General features: G+C 45.1%; 1 protein-coding gene across 1 annotated transcript; it reads right to left on the bottom strand.

Moving 5' to 3' along the window:
• Positions 1–2917: 2917 nt before the first annotated feature.
• PRND (prion like protein doppel) lies at positions 2918–7758 on the bottom strand. Its single transcript, XM_017663883.3, has 2 exons — positions 7675–7758; positions 2918–5608 (listed from the first exon to the last, which is right to left on the bottom strand). Exon 2 carries the CDS (start codon positions 5595–5597, stop codon positions 5064–5066), a length of 534 nt encoding a protein of 177 aa, XP_017519372.1. The 5' UTR covers positions 5598–5608; positions 7675–7758; the 3' UTR covers positions 2918–5063.
• Positions 7759–21425: the final 13667 nt, after the last annotated feature.

Genomic DNA, 21425 nt, shown 5'->3' with positions numbered 1-21425 from the left:
GACCTCATTAAATAAACCCACTGGTGGTGAAAAGTGCTTGTTATGAATAACGAGATACCAATTTCACCTTTATGGCTCTGCAGCAATTTAAGGAACTGAGGACCAGAGACCAAATATTGTGACAAAAGATGCTCCCATTGCTCCTATTCTTTGGGAAATTCCAAGAGTTTTCAGAGCTGTGAGCCAGGAACCATGGATAAAATGAAATATGTATGAGCAATATATTTTGGTCATCTAAATGACCAAATATATATCTCTTATAAATCATAATATTGTGGATATTTCTATGTGTTCTTGATTGCTAAGTAGCCCTGAGTCAAAACAATCAGTTAAAAAAATTAGAAACCTTAATTATGGATTTGGAAATTCATGTACAGCATAACTGACATGGGTCTGGCCTCTCACCCTGCCCTGGATCCTTCCCTTGTTTAGTCCTTGAAAATCCCTGTCCTTGGAGTTAAACCTTGTTTCTTAAGCTTGGAGCCCTGGGAGCATACACCAGCCCTGTTGGATGCTTATGTTACCTCTGATGAGCCTGAGGGCGGAGTTTTCCCTATGAAGGTCTTCTCTCATCCCCATAAACTCCCACGCTGGCCCACCTCCTTCTAGCCAGGGAGTCCCCTATTTTAGGTCCTCTGGCCTTGACCTATTTCCAGCTTCCTCTAGTTCCTCTCTGGACTTCTGCCAATTTCCTTCCACAATTCACAGCCAAGCCTGTAGGAGTTAAAACAATCCGTATTGTTTAAGAAGGCAATGCTTTCCCACAAGAAGATTTACATTAAAGTAAGATTGGGGAATTCCAAGGCTGACCGGATAGATGCGTAGACAGAGATAGGAGACTCAGGAAGCATCTTGGGGATGCAGGGACACTTAAGTTCTGGGGGATAAACTCTTTTTGGAGGGTCAGCTCTGGGGTGGGTGCAGGCACCAGGCAGGTCTTTAGAAAGGCGGTGATCAGTGAATGGGACCTGTTTCAGTCTGAAGCCTCCCTGGGGCCCAGGTGAAGGCTTTAAGGCGCCTATTTGCTGAGTCTGTTTTCCTGGAGCAGGATATCAGTGGTCTGGGATGGGCTTAGAGATGTGCCTCAAAAACTCAGTACCTTACTCCCATTTTGCAGGGTGCCTGACTTATTCTCATTTTGCAGGTGTGGATCAAATTCTGGGTGGCCGGGGAGGTTGGTTCTCTTCCCTTCCATAAGGGAAGCTGGGTGCCCAACTGAAACGGGGGCTTCTGCCTGCAGTGACAGGAAGAGAAGAGCAAGTCTTGGGCTGTGTCCTTGGGCAGAAAGAGCGAACACAGCTGCTGGCTGAGCTAGATTTCCCAGAGGTCTGCTCTTCAACAGACCAGCACCTGATTTTCAGCTGGGGAAACAGAAATGTGTCATGATCCCACTTGTGTAAGTCCTTCTAGATCACTTGCTCGGCGTGTGTCATCTGCTCGTGTGTTTTTACTGCCTGCATGTGGGCACAAGGGCCTTGCCGTCAACATTTCAGTTGAGACCCTGGCAGTTTCCAGCAACATGCTTGTATTTTGGGGCGTCCCTGTCCAGCCATATACAGCACATGAGGAAGAGGTGTCAGGTGAAATGTAAGATGGGACCAAATCTCAGGGATGAAGTAGGGCCAGTAGTCCCTGACCCAATAGGTCACCACCTCAAGCCAGCCACTACTTGAGACACACCTTGTTGGGGCCAGAAGGTGGTCTTTCTAAGTGTTGCCAAGAATATCCAAAGCAAGGTGGGTGTGAGGGGCTCTGGAAGGCTGCTAAGTGTCTGCTGGAGCTTGGAGGGGAGAGCAGTGAGGGCACCTGAACAGCCTGTGTGTTGCCCACCCCTTTTGGTCTTTCTGACCTAGAGGGCGCTCTCACTGGAATGTGGATACTTGCATGTGCAGTTTTACTAAAAAGTAATAAAAAGACGGGACCAAACTCACCTCAGTGCCTCCTTGTCCACTGGGGACTGTGGAATTGTGCCAATATGCCACTCTGTGAGCAGAAAGCCTGGACATGTATCGCCTGCTTTCAAGGCTTCTCTTCCAGATGTTTTGGGACAAGGACCAGGGTTAGAATGAGAATTGATAACAGTTTTAGGATTTTCAAATGGTCATATGGTCAGAAATTACTTGGGAAGCTTTTGGTGTGTTGTCTGCAAAGGTGTGAGAAAATGTTCAAGCAGAGTCTACAGAAAAGGCAGCTTCTTATATGTAAGTGACATAGAAACTCTGAGAAGCTAATGCCATACACTGCAGGTGGGAATGGGAATTGCTCAGTGAAAACATTATCTGGTCAGGTCTAGACAAATTTAAGTTACATACAGGCTTTGTTCCAGAAATGCCACATGTATAAATCTATTTCATAGAAATAAAAGTAGAAGATTACACACTTGTATATACATAGATGTTTATTGTTTGCACTGGCAAGAATCCAGAAGCAACATGAAGGCCCATCATTAAAGAAATAATTAACTAAATAATTAAAGAATTAAAGAATTACCAATTAGGGTCCATCTCACACTACGAGCTGTTTTGCAGCAGTCTGAAAGGACGGGCTGTTGAACTGGAGAGAGGTTCATGATGCAGCATGAAGTTAGGGGGCAAACTGCAGAGGAACAAATGTGGTATGTGTAATTATAGTATTTTTAAAAGGAGTAATCAAACAAAAAACTCTCCCTTACTTATCTGAGCACAGCGAAAGTGTGGAGGCTACATATCAGGTGGGAAGGAGGGGGTTGGTTGGGGAAGGTAGACAGAGAGGCAAGAACAAAAAGAATCTTAGGAAAATGAAAAAAATCATAGAATAAAGTTAAGGAAAAATTTAGAATATGAAAGCTTACCTATATTATTATTGCAAATATGTACATTTGCATATGCAAATGGTAAGGACTAGAAGGTTATAGAACAAAATTAAAACACTGAGTTGCTGGGATTATGAAAAGTGTTTTATTTGCATTTCTATTTTAATTTCAGCATCAATTTTACAATAAACATATTTTAAAAAGTCAACATTTGGAAGGGACAAGAAAGCAGTGGTTGTTGAAATTATTCACATTTAAAATGACCGTATCAAGACTAACTCAGAAGCCCCTTGTGTGTCTTGTGCATAGTAGGCACTCAGCTACCCTTTGCTAATGTGAAAAATGAGACTCATAGAGACTTTTCTTGACCTCCTAATTCCTAAACATCATTAAAGATGTTCAAGCACATACAGTTTTAATTAAAAGCTCCAAAAATAGATTTTGCATTTGAATCACCACATATAAATTCCCTTCACGCCCCACTTAAATCTGGTTTCTGAAACTGTGAACAAAACGAGAGAAGACAGCAATTACAGAAAATGTACTACATCATGGCCTAAGTGTTTTCAGGTCAGAAATGAAGTCATTCTGCTTACACGGCTGTGTGTGGCCTTGTAATTAAAACAGGAGAGCAAGGACTTGGAATTTCAATGTCAGCCTGCGAGTACTTGTTCTTTCTTTTTTGCTTGCTGTTGTTATTATTTAAAAAATAAAAATAAAAACTGACATGCGAGAAATGGTCTCTGCCTGTTCTGTATGTCAGTGCTGCTCCCTGACCTGTAGGAATGTGGAAGCAATAGGTAAGCCCATGGCCGGCTGCAGGAGAACAAAGGCGTCGCGTGCCTCTGGGGTGCTGTTTCTGTGCAGGGTGGGGGCAAGGGGGTGGGGGTCGGGGTCTCCAACTGTATCTAGGGGAATACACCAGTTGTGCCACCCAGTTGGCCCACCCCCAATTCCCCAACCGGCTTCTATATTAAAACCTTCAAAGTGTAGCCTTGAGAAGAACACTGATAGCAGTGGAGGCTGAGGACAAGAGGTACCATTATCAGCATTCATGTTTTAAAATACTTTGGATAAATTGTCTGAGAATGCACATTTTTTTCACCCTTACAGACTCTTTTTAAAGAAGAATTGATAATATTCAGCAGCTATCATTTCCAAACATAGCTCAACATCTCCTGGGTCTTAGAGAGGAGCCCAGAGGGACTGGGGGTGGGATTAGGGGTGGGGGATATCTTGGAGCATTAGATTAGTCATTTTTATTTAAAGGTTTCATATTTTGTAGTACATACATTTAACTGACATTAATAACATTTTGTAATATATGTATATATGTATTTAACTAATGATAAGTAGATAATAAATGTTATACCTACCCTTGCTTATGGTGTGAATGAATTCTTCACTGGGTTTTCCTAAAACAAGTTTCTTGTTAACCTTTTTGGAAGGGAATGATTCTCTTGTGGCGATCAGTGGTTCACAGAAATGGTGGCCCCTGCCAAAGCGGCAGCAGAAACCAGCTAGAGATTGTGTAGGGTACCTAGGTAAAGGGATATATTTAAAGATACTGTATGCATGAAAATAAAGATATGCACATAGGGTTAGGAGACGTTAGGAAGCAGGCATGTCCTTGAAAAATACTCTTTATTGTATGTTAGAGGAATTGAAGTCTCCATGTAACTAGGTACAGAATACATGGTTGTCAGCTCAGACCTTTTCATATTTCTAAAAGTGGAGTTGCTGCCATTTTGTCAGAAATATGTGTTTGGATTCGGGCCTTGCGAGCCATAAATGGCTCACAAGACAGCCCTGGGGTTGCCCAGAGTGGAACATCTGGGGTTGAATTCTGTCTCTGCCACCTTCTAGCCACTTCACCTCATCTCTACAATGGGAAGGACGCCTCTGTCTAGGAGCCGTGGGGAGCACTGTGAAGTGCTTGGCACAGTCCCTGGTGCGTTCTTTGATCTGCTCTCCAAATACTGATTGCATAATAATAACCATACGGTGTGCCTGGACGCTCCTGCGGGGGCTAAGGAAGCTGCGCTGAGCAAGCCGCCCTCTGGTGGAGCCCGAGGGGACGGATACACGCACATTTATCAAATACAAGCGAATACCCAAGGGACCCTGGGGAGTGCTCTTTGAAGCGCTGAAAAATCACTGCTCCTTGGTACCTTCAGAACATGTGTGGGTGTGGGGCTGGAGGAGAGGAGCTGGGGTCCCTCCGTGATTTGCTTCCCCTCTCATCTCTGTGACTGCCAGCCCCCTTGCAGGCCTATTTCACGATTGACCAAAAGAAAAGCAGCAGACAGAGCATAACGGGCTGGTCCATGGTGACCCGCAGCCCCGCTCCCCTCTCCAGCCAGTAATCGCAGCGCTTGACAGAGCAGAGCTCCCTGACCAGCTGCCACAGGACTCGCTGGTAAAGCTTGTCGTGTTTCTCTCGGGACAGCTCCTCCTGGTTGGCCGCCTGGGTGATATTGATGCAGTTGGTGATAAACTTCTCCTTGGTCACGTTGGCCTCAGAGCAGCCATGGTAGTGGATTCCATCAGGGAACTGCCAGTAGTTGGCCTCGTAGTACCTGTTGCCCTCGGCTCCGAAGTCGATGTCCAGCTTTCGGCCCTGCCTGATGAAGGTGCCAGGGTGGATTTCGGCCACACGGGCCTCGGTGACCTGTGAGGGACTCGGCAAGGCCTTCCGGTTCCACTTGATTCTGTGCTTTATGCCTCTCGCCTGGACTGTGCAGAGCTGGCAGAACAGCAGGACACAGACCACCGCCAGGCAGCTTCCGCCCAGATGCTTCCTCATTGTGTCAGAATCTGCAACAGCAAAGGACGGGCTAGTTACCATCCCCAGTGGGGTTCCCTGTCTCGTCTCCCCGCTCTCCTCCCTGTGTGTAGGGATTTAAGCAAGGAATGTCATCCTTGCACCATTTACTTTGGTTTTTTTTCCATATGCATAATCATTTTCCCATGTTTAGGCTGCACAGGGTTAAGTCAATACTAAGTTTCCTACTTTTGCCTGGAATTACATCCACTCAGGGTGGTTATCCGGGTTTTCTCAGACAGATAAGAAGCTGCAACTGGCAATTATAAAGCCTTTGAATGTGCATGGGAAAATAATGGGTAATGACTTAACAGAGCGAGGTTTTCTTTGGTAATTCCAAGTGTTTAAGACCAAGGGGTCCCTTGGAGGAAAATACAGTAGAAGAGGTGGAATCAATGATTTCTGGGCATGGACTGTATTTTTAATCTTCCTTCTTTATTCTCTGTTGCTCTAAGCTGGCACTGCCTCTGGCACATTCTGCTGTCGATTCTAAGACAGTCACTGTCTGCTCATTTCAAAGGGCTTTATGGTAATAACAGAGAAAGGAAAAGGGGGAGAGAGATGGGAGTGTAGGTAGAAAACCCCTGCTCTCTATGTCAAGGGGTCAATGTGTACCACAGGTACCCCCAGTCCCACCCACGGAGACAGTGACCCACCTACCCCCCACTCTCCCTCCTCAACTAGCTTCTTACTGCACACTTACTACATGTCAACCTGGGCATCGCTTAACTTAATTCTCACATTGGGCAGGTATCTTGTTATTCCACTTTTATAAAAGTCGTACTGGGGCTCAGAGGACATAAGGAATTTGCCCAAGGCTGTGCAATAGTGGGCAGCAGATCTGCATCCAGTTCTGTCTGATGCTATTCCCACGTGCCCACTCACGGAGCCCCTTCTGGGCTGCAGGAGGGGAGGTGCTCAAGTTTTGCACTTTGACTCACTTGGCATGGAGGGCAGCCCTGATAGTGCCTAAGCTGACTGCAGAACAGGGCCTGTGAGGAATTTCAGAGGAAATGAGATGATGGGAGGAGAGGAAGGGCTGGAGGGTCCCCAGTCAGGTGGCCCCAGGACATCTAAAGGGCTGCTGGTGAGAGCAGGGAATGTCCCCTGGACCCAACCCCCAATCCGGTAATTTGTCACATCTGGCTCCTGCAACTACAATAGCTATTGTGGAAACCCACCTCTCAAGGTCAGCTGTTCGGGGTATTCCAGCACCTGGACCTTTGTGCATGTGGCTATTGATACAGGAGAGTCACTACAGAGAAGCACATTCAGGCTGTCTCCTAGATGAAGATTTACTGGGAGTCCATGAGTGCCAGGGCTGGGGGAGGTTGAAAGGGTAGCTGGCTGAGCCCCCAACACTCGCTCCCTGCAGCATTCCTAAAGGTGGTTAGTACACCTCTGTAAAAATGTTCAACTAAAGCATGACTGGTTCTTATGTAGAAAAAAAGGCAAAATGCCACCTAAGTGAGGTCTAGTCACTGGACGCTTGCAAAAAGGCTTCTGCTGACCATGCAGGCATTGCCTGGCCTTGGCCGCAGAGTGGGCACAGTGTGCCCAGCAGCCTGAGTGTCCAGGTTTCCAGCACCCCCCTGCCCTGACAGCCCCCTAATCATGGTGAGCTCAGACCAGCTTTCTCCAAAGAGATCCAAGCATGAAGCAAACACTCATGAATCTCCTGAACAGGGGGCCACACCCCGTGTCATCAGCCCACACTCCTTGGTAAGATAAATCTTGAATAAGAATAATAACATAAATTATAGGTGAGTCAAATAAAAAAAATAGAAGCATGGAGGTCCTGAGAAAGAAACTTGTCCTTATAGGCAAGGGTTTAAAAGCAAAAGAAAATCCCTACCAGCAAATCCGAAAACAGTATTGTACTATAGCACCAAAAAACATAGACATGCCACACCAGTGATGCCCCACTGTTCTCACAAGTGTCCCCTGACCTGGGACCCTTCCCAGAGGTGGGAGTAAAGAAACCACTGCAATCACATTAGAGATGAGCGACCCTAAACACAGAAACGGACCCCACGCATGAGCTCTGCCCGCCACGTACCTTGGGCTCTCTCTGGGACGGCACCGCTGGGACCACGGCCACGCTGTCCTGCAGCACATTGCTCAGCAGCCAGACCCACCAGCCTTGTAGGAGCTGCAGGGGGAGGTTGCATTCCTGCTGCTCTCCAAATATGGCAGCCCTTGTCTCCTGGCAGGACCAATCAGAGGTTCCCGGGAGTCCTTTGCCTTGAGAAGGATGGACCTTCTCATCACGTTTACTAATAAATATATGTGAAGACCTTGATGAAGCTGAGAAAGACTTAAGAGTTGCCCTTTCTTTTTCTTTCTTTGATATATTTAGGTATCTATAGATTTATTTGTTGACTTACTTATTTACTTAGTAGTACCATTTTATTATAAAGGGTTTTATAAAGGAAACAAACCAACAGCCATGTCAAGAGATACATAGGAAAGATCTGGAAGGGTTCCAAGTGCAAGAGTCCCCATGGAGCTTGGGAACACTCCCCACCCTGGATGTGGGTGGGTTCACCAACCCGGAGGCTCCCTGAACCCCTCTGTGCCCAGGACTGGGGACAGAAACTAAATATTGTAATAAAAGATGCTGCTGTCACCCCTATCACTCAGGAAGTCACAAGGTTTTAGAAGCTCTGTGTCAGGAACTGGGGAAGAAGATCAAATATATATTTCTTATTATGTCACAGAGTCACAGCTGGACGGACGGATGGATGCCTCTGTCCAGAGTCCCTTTAAGGCTATTTTTTAAGGCTGGTATTTTGACGTGTCTTTTAGAATTGAAAGAGAAGTATTAAAAGGAAAATGCTTTCCAAACAATGCCCAGAACAGAGGGTGGTTTAAACAAGTCCTGCTGGACATGTCACTGTTGCATTGGAAGACCAGCATCAGACAGCAGAGGGTCCTTTGCTGGGCAGCTCTCAGATAGAAAACAAGATATCAGCTGGACTGTGTGCCCCATGGCTGGGGCCCACACGAGTGAGGGGCCAGGCCTCCATCGGGTAGGTGGAACAGCAAGGCTAATGTTGGGTGAAGGACAGTGAGAAGATCTGCCAGCCCTATGGGCTGCCGGGACCATATGGGAATGCTTGAACCACTGACTTAGTCCAAAGGCCAATGAGGTGCAGATCTGTGGAAACCCAGGGGACAGAGACAGAGGGAGATGAAATCAGCACTGTTCAAAGAAGGTGCAGGCTGAGAGCAAGGCTCCTCAGAGGGCTTCCCTCTGCACGTGATGTCCATGTGATGCCAGGGGGGGCTCTGGAGAGTCTGCTATTCCTGGCATGAGGGGTGCACACAGTTCACGGGTGACCATTCCTTACACAACACAGAGGGACTTACTCAGGTGCCCCTTTGCAGTCATTACTGCAATGCAAAATCAAAAGAGGAATTCTGGAGGTGAGTATGGGGCATGAGTTGCCTGTAAATAGAATGGGATCTTTATCCTGAACGAGATCTCCTAAGAGTTCTCCAGATTCACTTTGAAGTCCTTTTTCAAACCAAATTAAGTGCTTTCCTCAGGGATGACCAGCAGATGGCACCAGAAGAGTTTGCAGAGACTGCACCGTGGAGGTGGGAAACCCCTGGGCCAAGGCTGCTCCTGCAGAGCTTCTATGTTCCCGTTGGATTTGGGGCCTTCAACCAGCCCTTTCTTCCTCCTCTGGTTTTACTTTAAAAATCAATTTGATTTTTCTTTTAAAAGAAAACTTTTCCATTTTCTTTCTAGAACCATAGACTTATTGGTCTTGTGAATACACACAAACTCATTAGTGGTGCAAACTTCATACCAACTATTAGCAAAATGCAGAAGAGAAAAGATCTCTGAATATTTCACTACCCAGAGGCAGCGCCAGTACAATTTTGTTTAATGTATGGATGCCGAGGGTCATAACTAGGGTTTGGGATGTTTGTTTAGAGCTGGAAAGGACTCGGAATCCTCCAGTCCAGCTCCTTCACACTGTGAGGTCACGGGGCCCAGATAAGTCCAAGGTCACCCAGCCAGGCAGGCAGTGCTGCCCTGCGGGCCAACTGCTCGGTTCTGACCTCTGCTTACTGTCCACCCTGCCTGTCCCCAGCTGGGGCAGGTGCTTCTAGGTCCCCTCCATCCCTCTTATGTTCTGAGGAGGGCTTTGCCCAGACAACACTGGGAGGTTGGTTTAGAGCTGATGAGGCTGCAGATTCCTCTTGTGAGCGTACAAAGAGGCACAGGGGAATGGGGAAGACTGTTAAAGTGTTCGAGAAGATGCGAGTTCTGCAAGTTGTAAAGAGGCAAGAAGGAGCAGAGAGAGAGCCGAGCTGTTCCAAGGCTGCCAGGCACCCGGCTCTGGGCCTGGAGAGATGAACAGCCAAGCAATTAGTGAGAGAACATTCGTTTCTTTAAATGAACTAAGAGGCCAGGGCCCAGTGACTTGTGTCTTCTGGCATTGACAATTATATTGGGGATACAATTAAATGTAGGTCATGTTTGAGAAAACAGGGAGAATGCTTCATGATGCAAGGACCAGGACAGATTTCTTTCAAATGTATGAACAATGGAAAAGCATATGGTTTAGAGAAAAAAAGTAATAAGGAAAGGCTGAGTTTAGAATGCATGAGTGGATCATTATTCAATCAATTCCTAGTTTGACTAGGTCTTGGACCTTTGGAGAGCATTTATAAATAAATACAGTCATCATTAAGATACATGATGCCATGGCAAACTGTATCCAGGAAGGTTAGCGTGTGGAAAGATTGTTTGCCACATCTTGACTTCTTAAAGATTTATCTAATGTCTATTATGTTCTTGGACCATGTTATGCTAAGAAAGGAGAACATGGAGATAGAAGAGGCAGTGAAAGGAGCTCATAGCCTAATGGTAGAGAAATAGGAATATGTTGTGGAAAATTAATACTTATTTAGATAGTTGTGTAGCTGCCTAAACAGACATACTCAATTTTTTCTTGTCATTGATGTCTACTGCAGTCACAGGAAGCTGAACATATCCTGCGTATACAACATTATGTATTTTTACACACTGAATACATTAATGTAAACTGCACCCAGAAGCTGAGCAGGACAGTACCCCCAAAACCTCCTTGTCTCCCCATTGGGTCGTGGCCCTGTCCCCTATACTGACGACCACTGTCCTGACTCCTTACACCATAGATTAGTTTTGTCCGTTTTTGTACTTCGTATGTATAGAATTATATAGAACACAGTCTTTGTGTCTATTTTGCTCTCAAATTGCATCTTCTGAGATTCACCCACATTGTGGGTAGTACTAGATTGTTCATTCCTTCGTAGGACTAGTCCACAATTTAGTTCTCCACTCTCCTGTAGGTGGGCATTGGGGTGATTCCAGCTTGGGATTTTACAAATAGTACTGCTGGGAACATTCTTGCATGTGCCTTTTGGTGGACATATGATCACTTTCCTGTTGGATGCACACTATGAGGGGGTAGACTTGCCGGGTCATAGAATACACCTGTGTTCAGCTTTTACAGTCCTAGAATTTTAATTATTGCCTTATGCACATCTTAAAAACCAGCCCCCTGTATATTTCACCCACTCTTCTCTTCCCAAGCACAGTCAGAGGTCTTCCTGGGGGTGTCCCATAGCACTTGGTATGTAGCTGAAGGATCATGCGGGACATCCCATTGCTGTTCACACCTTCTCTTGAGATCACAGATATTGAAGGACTGTTTTATTTCACCTGTTTGCCACACACTTAGCACAGTGCCTAGAATCTGGATGCAAATAAGAGTCCCTTTATTCCTTCTTTATCAGCCACGTGGATGAGGACAGGCTGTCAGAGCTGCACATGGATCAAAGCTGCCAAGGTGGGCTGTGGGCCAGGGGGCAGGCTCAACATGACAAACTGCAGCAGGTAGGGATATGTAAAGGCAGCAAGAGGAAATTTAATGGGGATAAATGCAATAGTTTTGCACTTTTAAAGAAAGAGAGCTTGGCCGCATGGTGAAGACCTGTCATGGCGCTAGTTTTCTACTGGCATACAGTTGTCCAGACATGTAATAGGACACGTAGGGCCATCACTGTTGGAGAAGCAAATGCACTAATCAAAGAGTAATTTCCTCTGCAGTTCCCGCCCTTCCCTGTTCAGAATGCTGCTGGTGCTTGGAGCTGGGATGTGGGGAATTGATTCAGCGCAGGAGGAGGGGGTAGTAGGTGGGGTTGGGTAGGAGGCAGGTGATGAATCTCCTCATGGCATATCAAGGACCACTGAAGACAGTTGCTCATCTTGAACATCACCAAATGTTTGTGGAACAGAACGTTTGTAAATGAGAAGATAGAGAGCTGCTGAAGATTTAAAGCAGGGGTAGCAGGAGGACTGTTGTATTTGAGGTCAATCCAGAAAGAAGTGGACTGGGAAGGGGCAGAAACCCAACCTGGAGGTCCTAAGAAGGGCAGGGAAGGCCAGGCTCGGCCATCGTTTTAAAGTTCCTCATTCAGTCACACCTCCTCTCCCCCTTTCTCATTTGTCTCTGATGTTTTTTAAAAGCATAATTAACCTGATAATGTGACCTACAGTTTGTCTTCTCTGTCTATTATGCAGGAAAATGTCCAAAAGGAGAAAGGCCTCCTGTAGGGTGAGGTTACCTGGAAAAGGTGAAAACAGCCAGACATCGTGTCAGAGCCATCACACCTTTGTTACCACAGTGGCTTCAAGGGGATGCTGCTAAACTCAGGGGCAAAAACTGGAGACCCAGGCTCTAATCCCCACCCTGCCAGTCTCTGCCTCCAGTGACTTCAGTTGTCCTCCATTAGGGAAAGTTGAGCCTTCTCTATCATGTAAATTATCCTCTGTCTCAGGCAATACATGCTGTGTTTACTGGACAGCTTGCAGGAGGCAGAAATTCAGCTGAGAATGTGTTTTTACATCTGTGCAAGAGGTACATGTCTCCCCACCCACACACACACTGTCAGAGCTTATCAGACGTTGCTTGGCACCTGTTGGAGTCACACAATTCAATACAAATCCTTCTCTAGAAATAATATAAAGGGCAAAGAGCTAAGGTTTCAAAGATGCTTTGAATGCACAGGAATGTGTTCACATGTTCATTATTGGCTTGCCAGAAATACTAATGAAGGGTTTACCGTTGCTCAGGCAACTAGCAAAGGCTGAAGAAGTTCATGCCAGGGGCTGGGTCTGTGATACAAAGAGGGGCTGGGTCTGTGATACAAAGAGAAAGACTGGAGCCTCATCAAGTCAGGTTGCATTTGGCGGGTGAGAGGGGTACCCAAGCTGCAGAGTCAGCCACACTGCACGATGTAGGCAGAGGTCACCTCTTGGCATTGATGGCTACAGGGCTGAGAACAGGAGATGTGAATGGGGAATCCAACATTTCTTAAAATACGTTTTTACTGAAGTATAACATGAATACAGAAAAGTGCACATTCCATAAGTGCACGATTCAATACATTTTCCCAAATGGAACAACCTTGTGGAATCAGCAGAGTATTCCAAATCCTCATGAATGCCCCCCAATCCCCACAGCGCACCCACTGGTCTGACTTTGATTTCCCAGGCTGGTTTCAACTGTTTTTGTATTTTACACAAATGGAATCATGCAATAGGTATTATTTTGTGGCTGGCTTCTTTTGTTTGTATATTTATCAACATTCTTGACTAGAGGTATTATTTTTACTTCTATTTCCTATGTGATACATGGTTGTATAAACAAACCATGATTTATTAATCTATTCACCACCTGATAGAGATTGGGTGGTTCCCTGTTTGGGACTATGGATTTGCTTTGAAAATTCTTATGTACATCTCTTGGTGAACATCACTGCTGTTGGGCAAATCCTCAGGCGTAGAAATGCTGGGTCATAGGTGTCTCTTCAGCTTTAGTAGAAACTACCAGTTTCGCCAAGTTGATCAGTCAACTTAGATTCAGCTGTGTACCTGTTGTATGCTGGCCCTTCTCTATTGGAGAATTGTTTTAATTTTTAAATGAGCAATGACAACAGTTGGGTGACAAACTGTCCCAGTTTGCCAGGGATGAGGGGGCTCCCAGGTCACGGGATTTTTCAGTGCAAAAATGGGAAAGTACAGGGCAAGTTTGTCTCCCTAATTCATGTATAGCAGATCTTAAAATATCTCTTACTTATCCCTGTGATATTATGGTAGTTACTAGGTCCACCAGTGGATCTTAGTGAATTTTAAAAATATTTAAAGTTAATCAGTGTAAAATGTTTTGATAATTTTATTTCAACATAATTGGTTTCCTATGTAATCTCTGTATTTTCTTTTATGTGTTTAAAAATGCTCGGAACAGGCTTTAGAAGCTTCACTGGACTCACACAGGGGCCCAGGGATAGACATTTTCAGCTGGGTCTTAATGTAGAAATAGGAGTTGTATAAATAATGGAGAAGACCTCAGGTAAGGGAAACAAAAGCAAAAATGAACAAATAGGACTACATCAAACTAAAAAGCTTCTGTACAGCAAAGGACACCATCAGCAGAACAAAAAGGCATCCTACAATATGGGAGAATATATTCATAAACAATTTATATGATAAGGGGTTAACAGCCAAAATACATAAAAAACTCAAATGCCTCAAAACCCAAAAAACAAATAATCCGATTGAAAAATTGGGCAGAGGATCTGAACAGACACTTCTCCAAAGAAGAAATATGGATGGCCAACAGGCACATGAAAAGATGCTTCACATCACTAATCATCAGGGAAATGTAAATTAGAACCACAATTAGATATCACCTCACACCAGTTAGGATGGCCAACATCCAAAAGACAAGAAACGACAAATGTTGGCAAGGATACAGAGAAAGGGGAACCCTCCTACACTGCTAGTGGGACTGTAAGCTAGTTCAACCCTTGTGGAAAGCAGTATGGAGGTTCCTCAAAAAACTAAAAATAGAAATACCATTTGATCCAGTAATTCCACTTTCAGGAATTTACCTGAAGAAAACAAGATCCCTGATTCAGAAAGATAGATGCACCCCCCATGTTTATTGCAGCACTATTTACAATAGCCAAGATATGGAAGCAACCTAAGTGTCCATCAGTAGATGAATGGATAAAGAAGAGGTGGTACTTATATACAATGGAATATTATTCAGTCATAAGAAGAAAAAAATCCTACTATTTGCAAAAACATGGATGGATCTAGAGGGTAATATGACCAGTGAAATAAACCAGGTGGAGAAAGACAAATGCCAAATGATTTCACTCATTTGTGGAGTATAACAATGAAGCAAAACTGAAGGAACAAAATAGCAGCTGATTCACAGACACCAAGAAGGGAGTAGTGGTTACCAAAGGAGAGGAGTTGGGAGGGTGGGTTGAGAGGGAGAAGGGGTTTAAGGGGCACTATAATTCACAATCACAATATAGGTAGGTTATGGGGAAGGTAGTACAGCACAGAGAAGACAAGTAATGACTCTATAGCATCTTACTGCGCTGATGGACAGTGACTGCAATAGAGAGGGTGAGAACTTGATAGTATGGGTGAGTGTTGGAACCACAGTGCTGTTTATGTGCAACCATTGTAAGATTGTATATCAATGATATTTTAATAAAAAAAATTGTGGAGAAGGGCAGGGAAGACATTCCAGGTAGAGAAAACAGCATGAGAAAAGTAATGGAGAGAAGTTCAGGGTGCCAGTAGGGGTCAATATGGGGTAGATTCATGCTGCGTTTGCCTACACCTTTTCGAATTTGGCTTGGCGAAGTGAGATTAGTAGCTGTAATGGTTAATATCTGTGATCCATGGAACAGCCTGTCGGTTCAGTGTTTATGATGGTACCAGGCAAGGATTATCAGAGTGTGGAGTAGGTGGTGAGCATTGCAGTGGAGGTCCACAGAGATGTTGATGAGGAATGTGAGGATGGGCAGGGTAACGTCCTATTACAGGGGAGCCAGCGGAAGCCTGGACTGCCACTGAGAGCTGTGGAGAGGCAGGGATAAGAGGACACCCACATTTTTGCTGTTCTGGTGGATTTCTGTCACAACTGTTTCTGCCCTGCAGGTTTTTCCATCTGACTCACCTCTGTGGTCCGGAGGAAGTACTAACACTTCCTGAACAATTCACGTGCCTCTCCAGTCCTGGGTAATGGTCACTGGGGGTGGTGGTGGGGAACAATCTGTTCAGCACAGACATTTCTCCACTAGTAGTTCCCAGACCATGTCCACCTCCACCACAGATGTCTCCTTGCCCCTTCATTTAAGCTGCCGTAGGGAAACATTTTAGATTTTCCAACTGAACAGGAAACAATGTCCCTCTTACATCTTCTCTGATCTCCTGACCCCAAGTGGAAGTGACAAGTAGGTGTGAGATGACACAGAAAAGGATGATCAGATATAAACACAGGAGGGAAAACCAAAGGAAAGGAGGGTTGGCAGAGGGAGAGCCAGAACATCACATGCATAAGTCAGATGGTTCTGAAGTCTTAAAGGCTCTGAACAGGGCAAGCAAGTCAAGATGAGTAAGACAGGTGTGTCATGTGGGCAGCTCAGAAGCTAACGCTCAGATGAGGGCCCCTCCATTGCTCAAGGCCGGGTATTCACTCTGTCCAGTCTTGCCAAAGCATAGCATGCACGGGCATGTCCATACTCATCTGTATAATTTCCCTATGAGGTGGTGAAGGAACAGTTGGGCTACCTCCAGTAGGCAGATGGGGAGGTTGGAGAAATTCCATCTTTGGTGAAAATGGTAAAGTTTCCACCAGGTGGAAAAAAGGTGTTGAAATAATCCGTATTAGGAGTAACTTATAATTTAGTAGAAAAGGCCTGGTGCACGAAGCAACTTCCCAGGTCCCTCATTCATTCATTCATTCAAGATCCATAGCTTTTTTCTTGCAGAAACTTTGATATTTAGTGCTGAGTAAAAGGGTTGAGCTTCTGCAACACATGGGTAACAGGTCTATTCACCTGGTAACGATTCTGTCACGTCTTGATACCAGCAGGTCTTCTAGGATAAATAGCAGGAAGGACAAACATGTTTGAAACTCAGCCCCTCTGTGGTTCAATATTGCTGTGCTCATTTTTTTAAAGGCCAAGAAAGACGTATTACATGCCTCATCTCTCATTGATTTAGGCTCTGATTCTGTGGCAGGAAAGGCTTTGAGCCAAGTGTTTATAAATTCAGTGGACCCAAGGTTATTAGTGCTTCTGTACAGACTGTTTTCTGGAATACCTGGGAGAAAAACAAGTGGGCTGAAATGTTCTTATAACAGATCAAATCTCAGAAAAATGCTGAGCTCCTCCACCTCTCATTGCTTCTATTCTTAGGTAGGTAATTTTATGCTTAAAATAATACCAACAGCTTCATGGAGATATAATTCACATGTATGAGATTTGCCATTTCACAGTGTATAATTCAGTGATGTTTAGTACATTGACAAAGTTGTATGTTATCACTATCTAATTCCAGAATATTTTTATCACACCAGAAAGAAACATTGTTCTCACTAGCAGTCACTCTCAATCCCCCACCTCTCTCCAACCCCTGGCAACTGGTAATCTACTTTAGTCTCTGTGGATTTGCCTATTCTGGATAAGTCATGTAAATGGAGTTATACAATGTTTATCCTTTTGTGTCTGGCTTCTTTTATTTAGTATTGTGTTTTCAAAGCTCCTCCATGTTGCCGCATAGGTCAGAACTTCATTTTGCCTTTTTATGGCTGAATAAACATTGCATGGTCTACACCCTTCACCCTGGAGGACACAAATGTTCTTCCATTTGATGCTGTGATTTTACTATGGCAAACCAGGAGATGCCAGATAAAATGATGCTTCTGTCGTCTGGTTACTCTTCAGTTGATTAGGTCAAAAGCAAGATGGTAGTTTTTGCTGGGCATTTTCCATTTCTTGGCTGGGCAGAGCCAAATAGCCCACCCTAGTTTATTCACTGAGTTCATGCCCCAAGAACATGATAGCCCAAGCTGGTGGGAATCAGATGTGTTACAGAGCCACCATGGCCTCTTTCACGGGTGGCACTGAAAATTCTTGCTCATAAGTTCTCAAAGCTACGAATGGTCTCTGATAGACTTAATGGGGGAAAATCTGGGCTTGACTAAGCATTCATTCATTCATTCATTCTCTTCCTCATTCATCAAAGGTTCAGAGATGTTTCTTGAGGAAACATTATCCCTGACTGATGGTCCTTACTGGAGGCTGAAAGCCCTCCTTCTGGGCTAATCTGGTTCACAGCAATAGCCTCAATGTCTGCATGATGCCATCAAAATAACAAACCCACCTTGTGTCTGTAGCCTCCCAGAGGGCAGTGTAGAGAAAAGAGTCTTCAGTTTGGTGGAGAGGAAAGGCCTTCTTGGAGGACTGGAATAAAAGCAGACTCAGAGACATGCAGGGAGCAGGAGAAATATGGCATTGGCTAGAAAAAGAAAATACAGTCTCCTTCTTCATTGGGTTCTTGGGTCTGTGAATCTAGACAATGGCAAGGCCACCTGGCACACAGCTGGGAGGGCCTGGAAGTTGTGGGATTCTTCCTGCATGCTGGAGTTAGGTCCTTGGGAAGATGAGTTGAGGCCATAAAGAAACCCAAGTGGACAAATTCCATGTGCAGGCAGCCAGTGTGAGCAGGGTGGTGGGCATGCCTAGCATTTGGAATTTGGTAGCAAGAGGTGATAGGACCTTGCCAGCTTTCTATAGTACCCGCTGAATTACAGCTAATACCCAGATTTATGTTGATTAAGTCATAATCAGCATAACTCTAAGCCAGGGGTATTTGTCCTGTATTTGGGTATGGGAGGAATATTATCTGGCTCAGAGTTTCAGATCTTCATTAAGAATGAGCCAAACTAAACAGATTTTATTGATCGTGAAGCTTTTCACTTTGTGCCGGCTTTTGGGGCATGGTGGCTGGGTCTAGTGCTGTATCCAGCATGCAAGCATTTCTGTTTGTTCTGCCACGGGCTGTATGAGGAGGCACCCTCGGCAGTCCTAAGTGGACTGGAATGTGAGGGCACACAGGGATCCAGACAATGAAAGGTGACCCATCATGAGAAGCCTGAGGGTTTGAACGCAGGGCCCTCGGAGCCTGGGGGAAGCCCTTGCACTGTGTTCAGAGTGACACTGGCACACTGCTATGACATTTCTAGAAAGATGGTGCTATGGGCAGAATTGCATCCCCACAAAATTTGTATGTTGAAGTCTTAGTCCTTCGTGACTCGGAAGGACTGTATTTGGAGATAGGGCCTGTAAAGAGTTCATTTAGAGTTAAACGAACATCAGGCCATTTAGAGGGGACTCTAATCCCGTAAGACTGGTGTCCTTGTAAAAAGTGATTAGGACACAGAGGCAAGAAGAGAGGGCAGGCTCTGTGAGGACCCAGGGAGAAGAGAAGAGGTCATCTGACATCCAAGGACAGAGGCCTCAGGAGAAACCACACCTGCTGACACCTGGACCTGGGCCTTCCGGCCTCCAAAACTGTGAGAGAATACGTTTCCGCTGTTGTGAGCCACTCGGTCTGTGGTATTTTGTTAGCAGCCCTAACAAACCCATAGAGACGGTGTGATCAGCAAGGAAGGTGACGACAGTGGGGTCCTTTAAGGTTTTTTGAAGTGATTGGCTTGAGTAAGGCTGCCGAGAGATGGAGTTACTGAAAATGAGCATCTTTGCCCAATACAAAAATTAAGATAAAGATCTTGTTTTTGTTTGTTTATTTGTTTGTTGCTTGCTTTAGACAGGGAGAGAGGAGAGGGCTAGATTTGCTAGGGCAGTTAGGAAGAAAAAGACCCTCAACCCCAACTGCCCTGGTGGCCGCCAGCCTGGGGGCTCTGGCAGGAGGGGATCATGGTTTGATTGGAGGGACCACCATCTGTGAACAACCACTGGGCCGGGGCTGAAGGTCACCTCTGAAATAATGTTTGGATGGCATGGACGGGACAGGGAGTGACGGTGTGTCTGTTTGGGGTAGGAGGCTTCCTCCGGGTTCCACCTGGAGTCAGCTGAGTGCCCCAAAGCTGAAGGCTGGCAGAAGACCAGGGGCACCATTACAGAAGCCATGAGCTGTGCACAATGCCTCAGCCCTGGGATCTCTGAATACAATCACAATCTACAGGCAGAGAGTTTCTATAATGTATTTTGGGGAACATATGATCCATGTGACATTGGATAAGTGACAGAATGTCTTTGGGAGTTAGGTTCCTAAAAATGGGGACCTTATGATGATCAGTTAAGGCCCTGTGTGCCAAGTGCTGGGCACGGAGCCTGGTACATGATATATCCTCAAAAACTGTTCTTAAGTCTGAGAAAACACTACAAAAAAGATCCCTGAGCGTGTACTGGCCAGTTGGTACAAGCCATGAGAGGAACTAGAAATAATAGTTACTACTCTTTTTCTCATTATAAAAGTAGTATTTGGTCATTGTAAATTTTCTGGAAAATATAAAGAGAAAATCACCTGTTATCCACCACCTAGCAATAAGCTCTTTAACATTAAGGCCTATGTATTTTGTATATTTCTATATTTTATTTCTTTGTTTTATAAAAAACGGATTCTCTGCCCTTCCTTACAGGTTCATACTCTAATGGATTTTCACTTAAAATGGTATTGTACACACTTACTCATGTAATGAACTATCCTTTTAAGGCATGATTTTTAGTTGTGGTATAGCATTCTATTGCATGGAAGTAATTTAAAAAATTAATTCTGGTTCATTAAAATTCTTTAAATCAAACTGAGAGACCATCAGTGGCTCAAAGGATTGTATCTTAGAAGCAAGTGTTGCAAATTCCCTGGTGGAAGTAAAAAGACTGTGGTCACTTGACCGGTGGAGTTCTATGAATCTGAGCAATGTTACAAGAAATTTCTGTAGCACCTTCCACTTTATAGAGGTTCACCAAAAAGGGGTTTGGAAGCCTAGATGTACTTGGAGCAGTAGATGTGGGGACCTGGGTAGAAGGTAAGGAGCAGCTGCCCAGGGTGGTGGATCAGTTGGGGTGTCCCAGTCCAAGTCTGCCAGCTGTCTGCCTGGAGGGACCTCAGAAAAGGTGAGCCAGAACCTAACACAACTAGTCCTATCCTGTCTGAGAATCTACAAACTTTCATGACTTGGGGACATTTGTAAAATTTAATGACTTTATTGCAAAATCCTTCACTGCTTTCCCCTAGAAATTTGGGGTAGGACTGTCTCTAACATTTGCAGTTCCTGGAGGAAAGGTCCACAGGGAGGCTACTCCCCAGCCCATGGCTACCTTCCTCTTTCTCATCTGGATCCAGCCAGTACCTCATGCGGGTCTCGTGTTCACGGTGCGTACACCCTGGCCCATGTGTCCAAGGTCTCTCCAGGCCCCCTTGCCCTTGCAGTCACCCTTGCTTAGAAGAGGACCCTTTAGGGCACTCAGTGAGGGCAGGGGCCCCAGTGCTCTCGTCTGAGGGCTCTGCGGAGAAGTCAACATCTCAAGTGTGACCTGGGTGGGGTGTGTGTGTGTGTGTGTAACAGTGATAGTTCCACACAGGCCTAACTTCCTGCCCTGTTTATTTTGTCATAGTAGCCATGGGAATCAGCCTCAGGCTTACTGGGGCTACATACCAGGGCTTCTCTCTGAGGTCCTTGATTTTGAAGGGGGCTGACTACCCTTGAGAAGTTTTCATCATAATTCTAAGTCTAACTCTAAGTCTGAACAGCAAACTACTATATACACGTCACCTGTGCCACCCTGGGCCCATGAGGCCCATATCCATATTGGAGAAGCCATTTTGGTGAAAATGCCTCCTTTCTAGGCCTCTTAGCTTGGAACTTGTGGGCAATTGCTATGGAACAATTATGTCTGTTGAAGGTTTAAGGAAAG

The sequence above is a fragment of the Manis javanica genome, chromosome 5 (genome assembly GCF_040802235.1).
Source record: "Manis javanica isolate MJ-LG chromosome 5, MJ_LKY, whole genome shotgun sequence".
In the NCBI taxonomy this organism is placed as follows: Eukaryota; Metazoa; Chordata; class Mammalia; order Pholidota; family Manidae; genus Manis; species Manis javanica.
Note: the sequence above shows the minus strand (reverse complement) of the source record. Positions and strands in the feature narration are given on the sequence as shown.

Coding starts and splice junctions, on each gene's coding strand:
- PRND (XM_017663883.3), bottom strand. CDS start 5,597: ATGAGGAAGCATCTGGGCGGAAGCTGCCTGGCGGTGGTCTGTGTCCTG.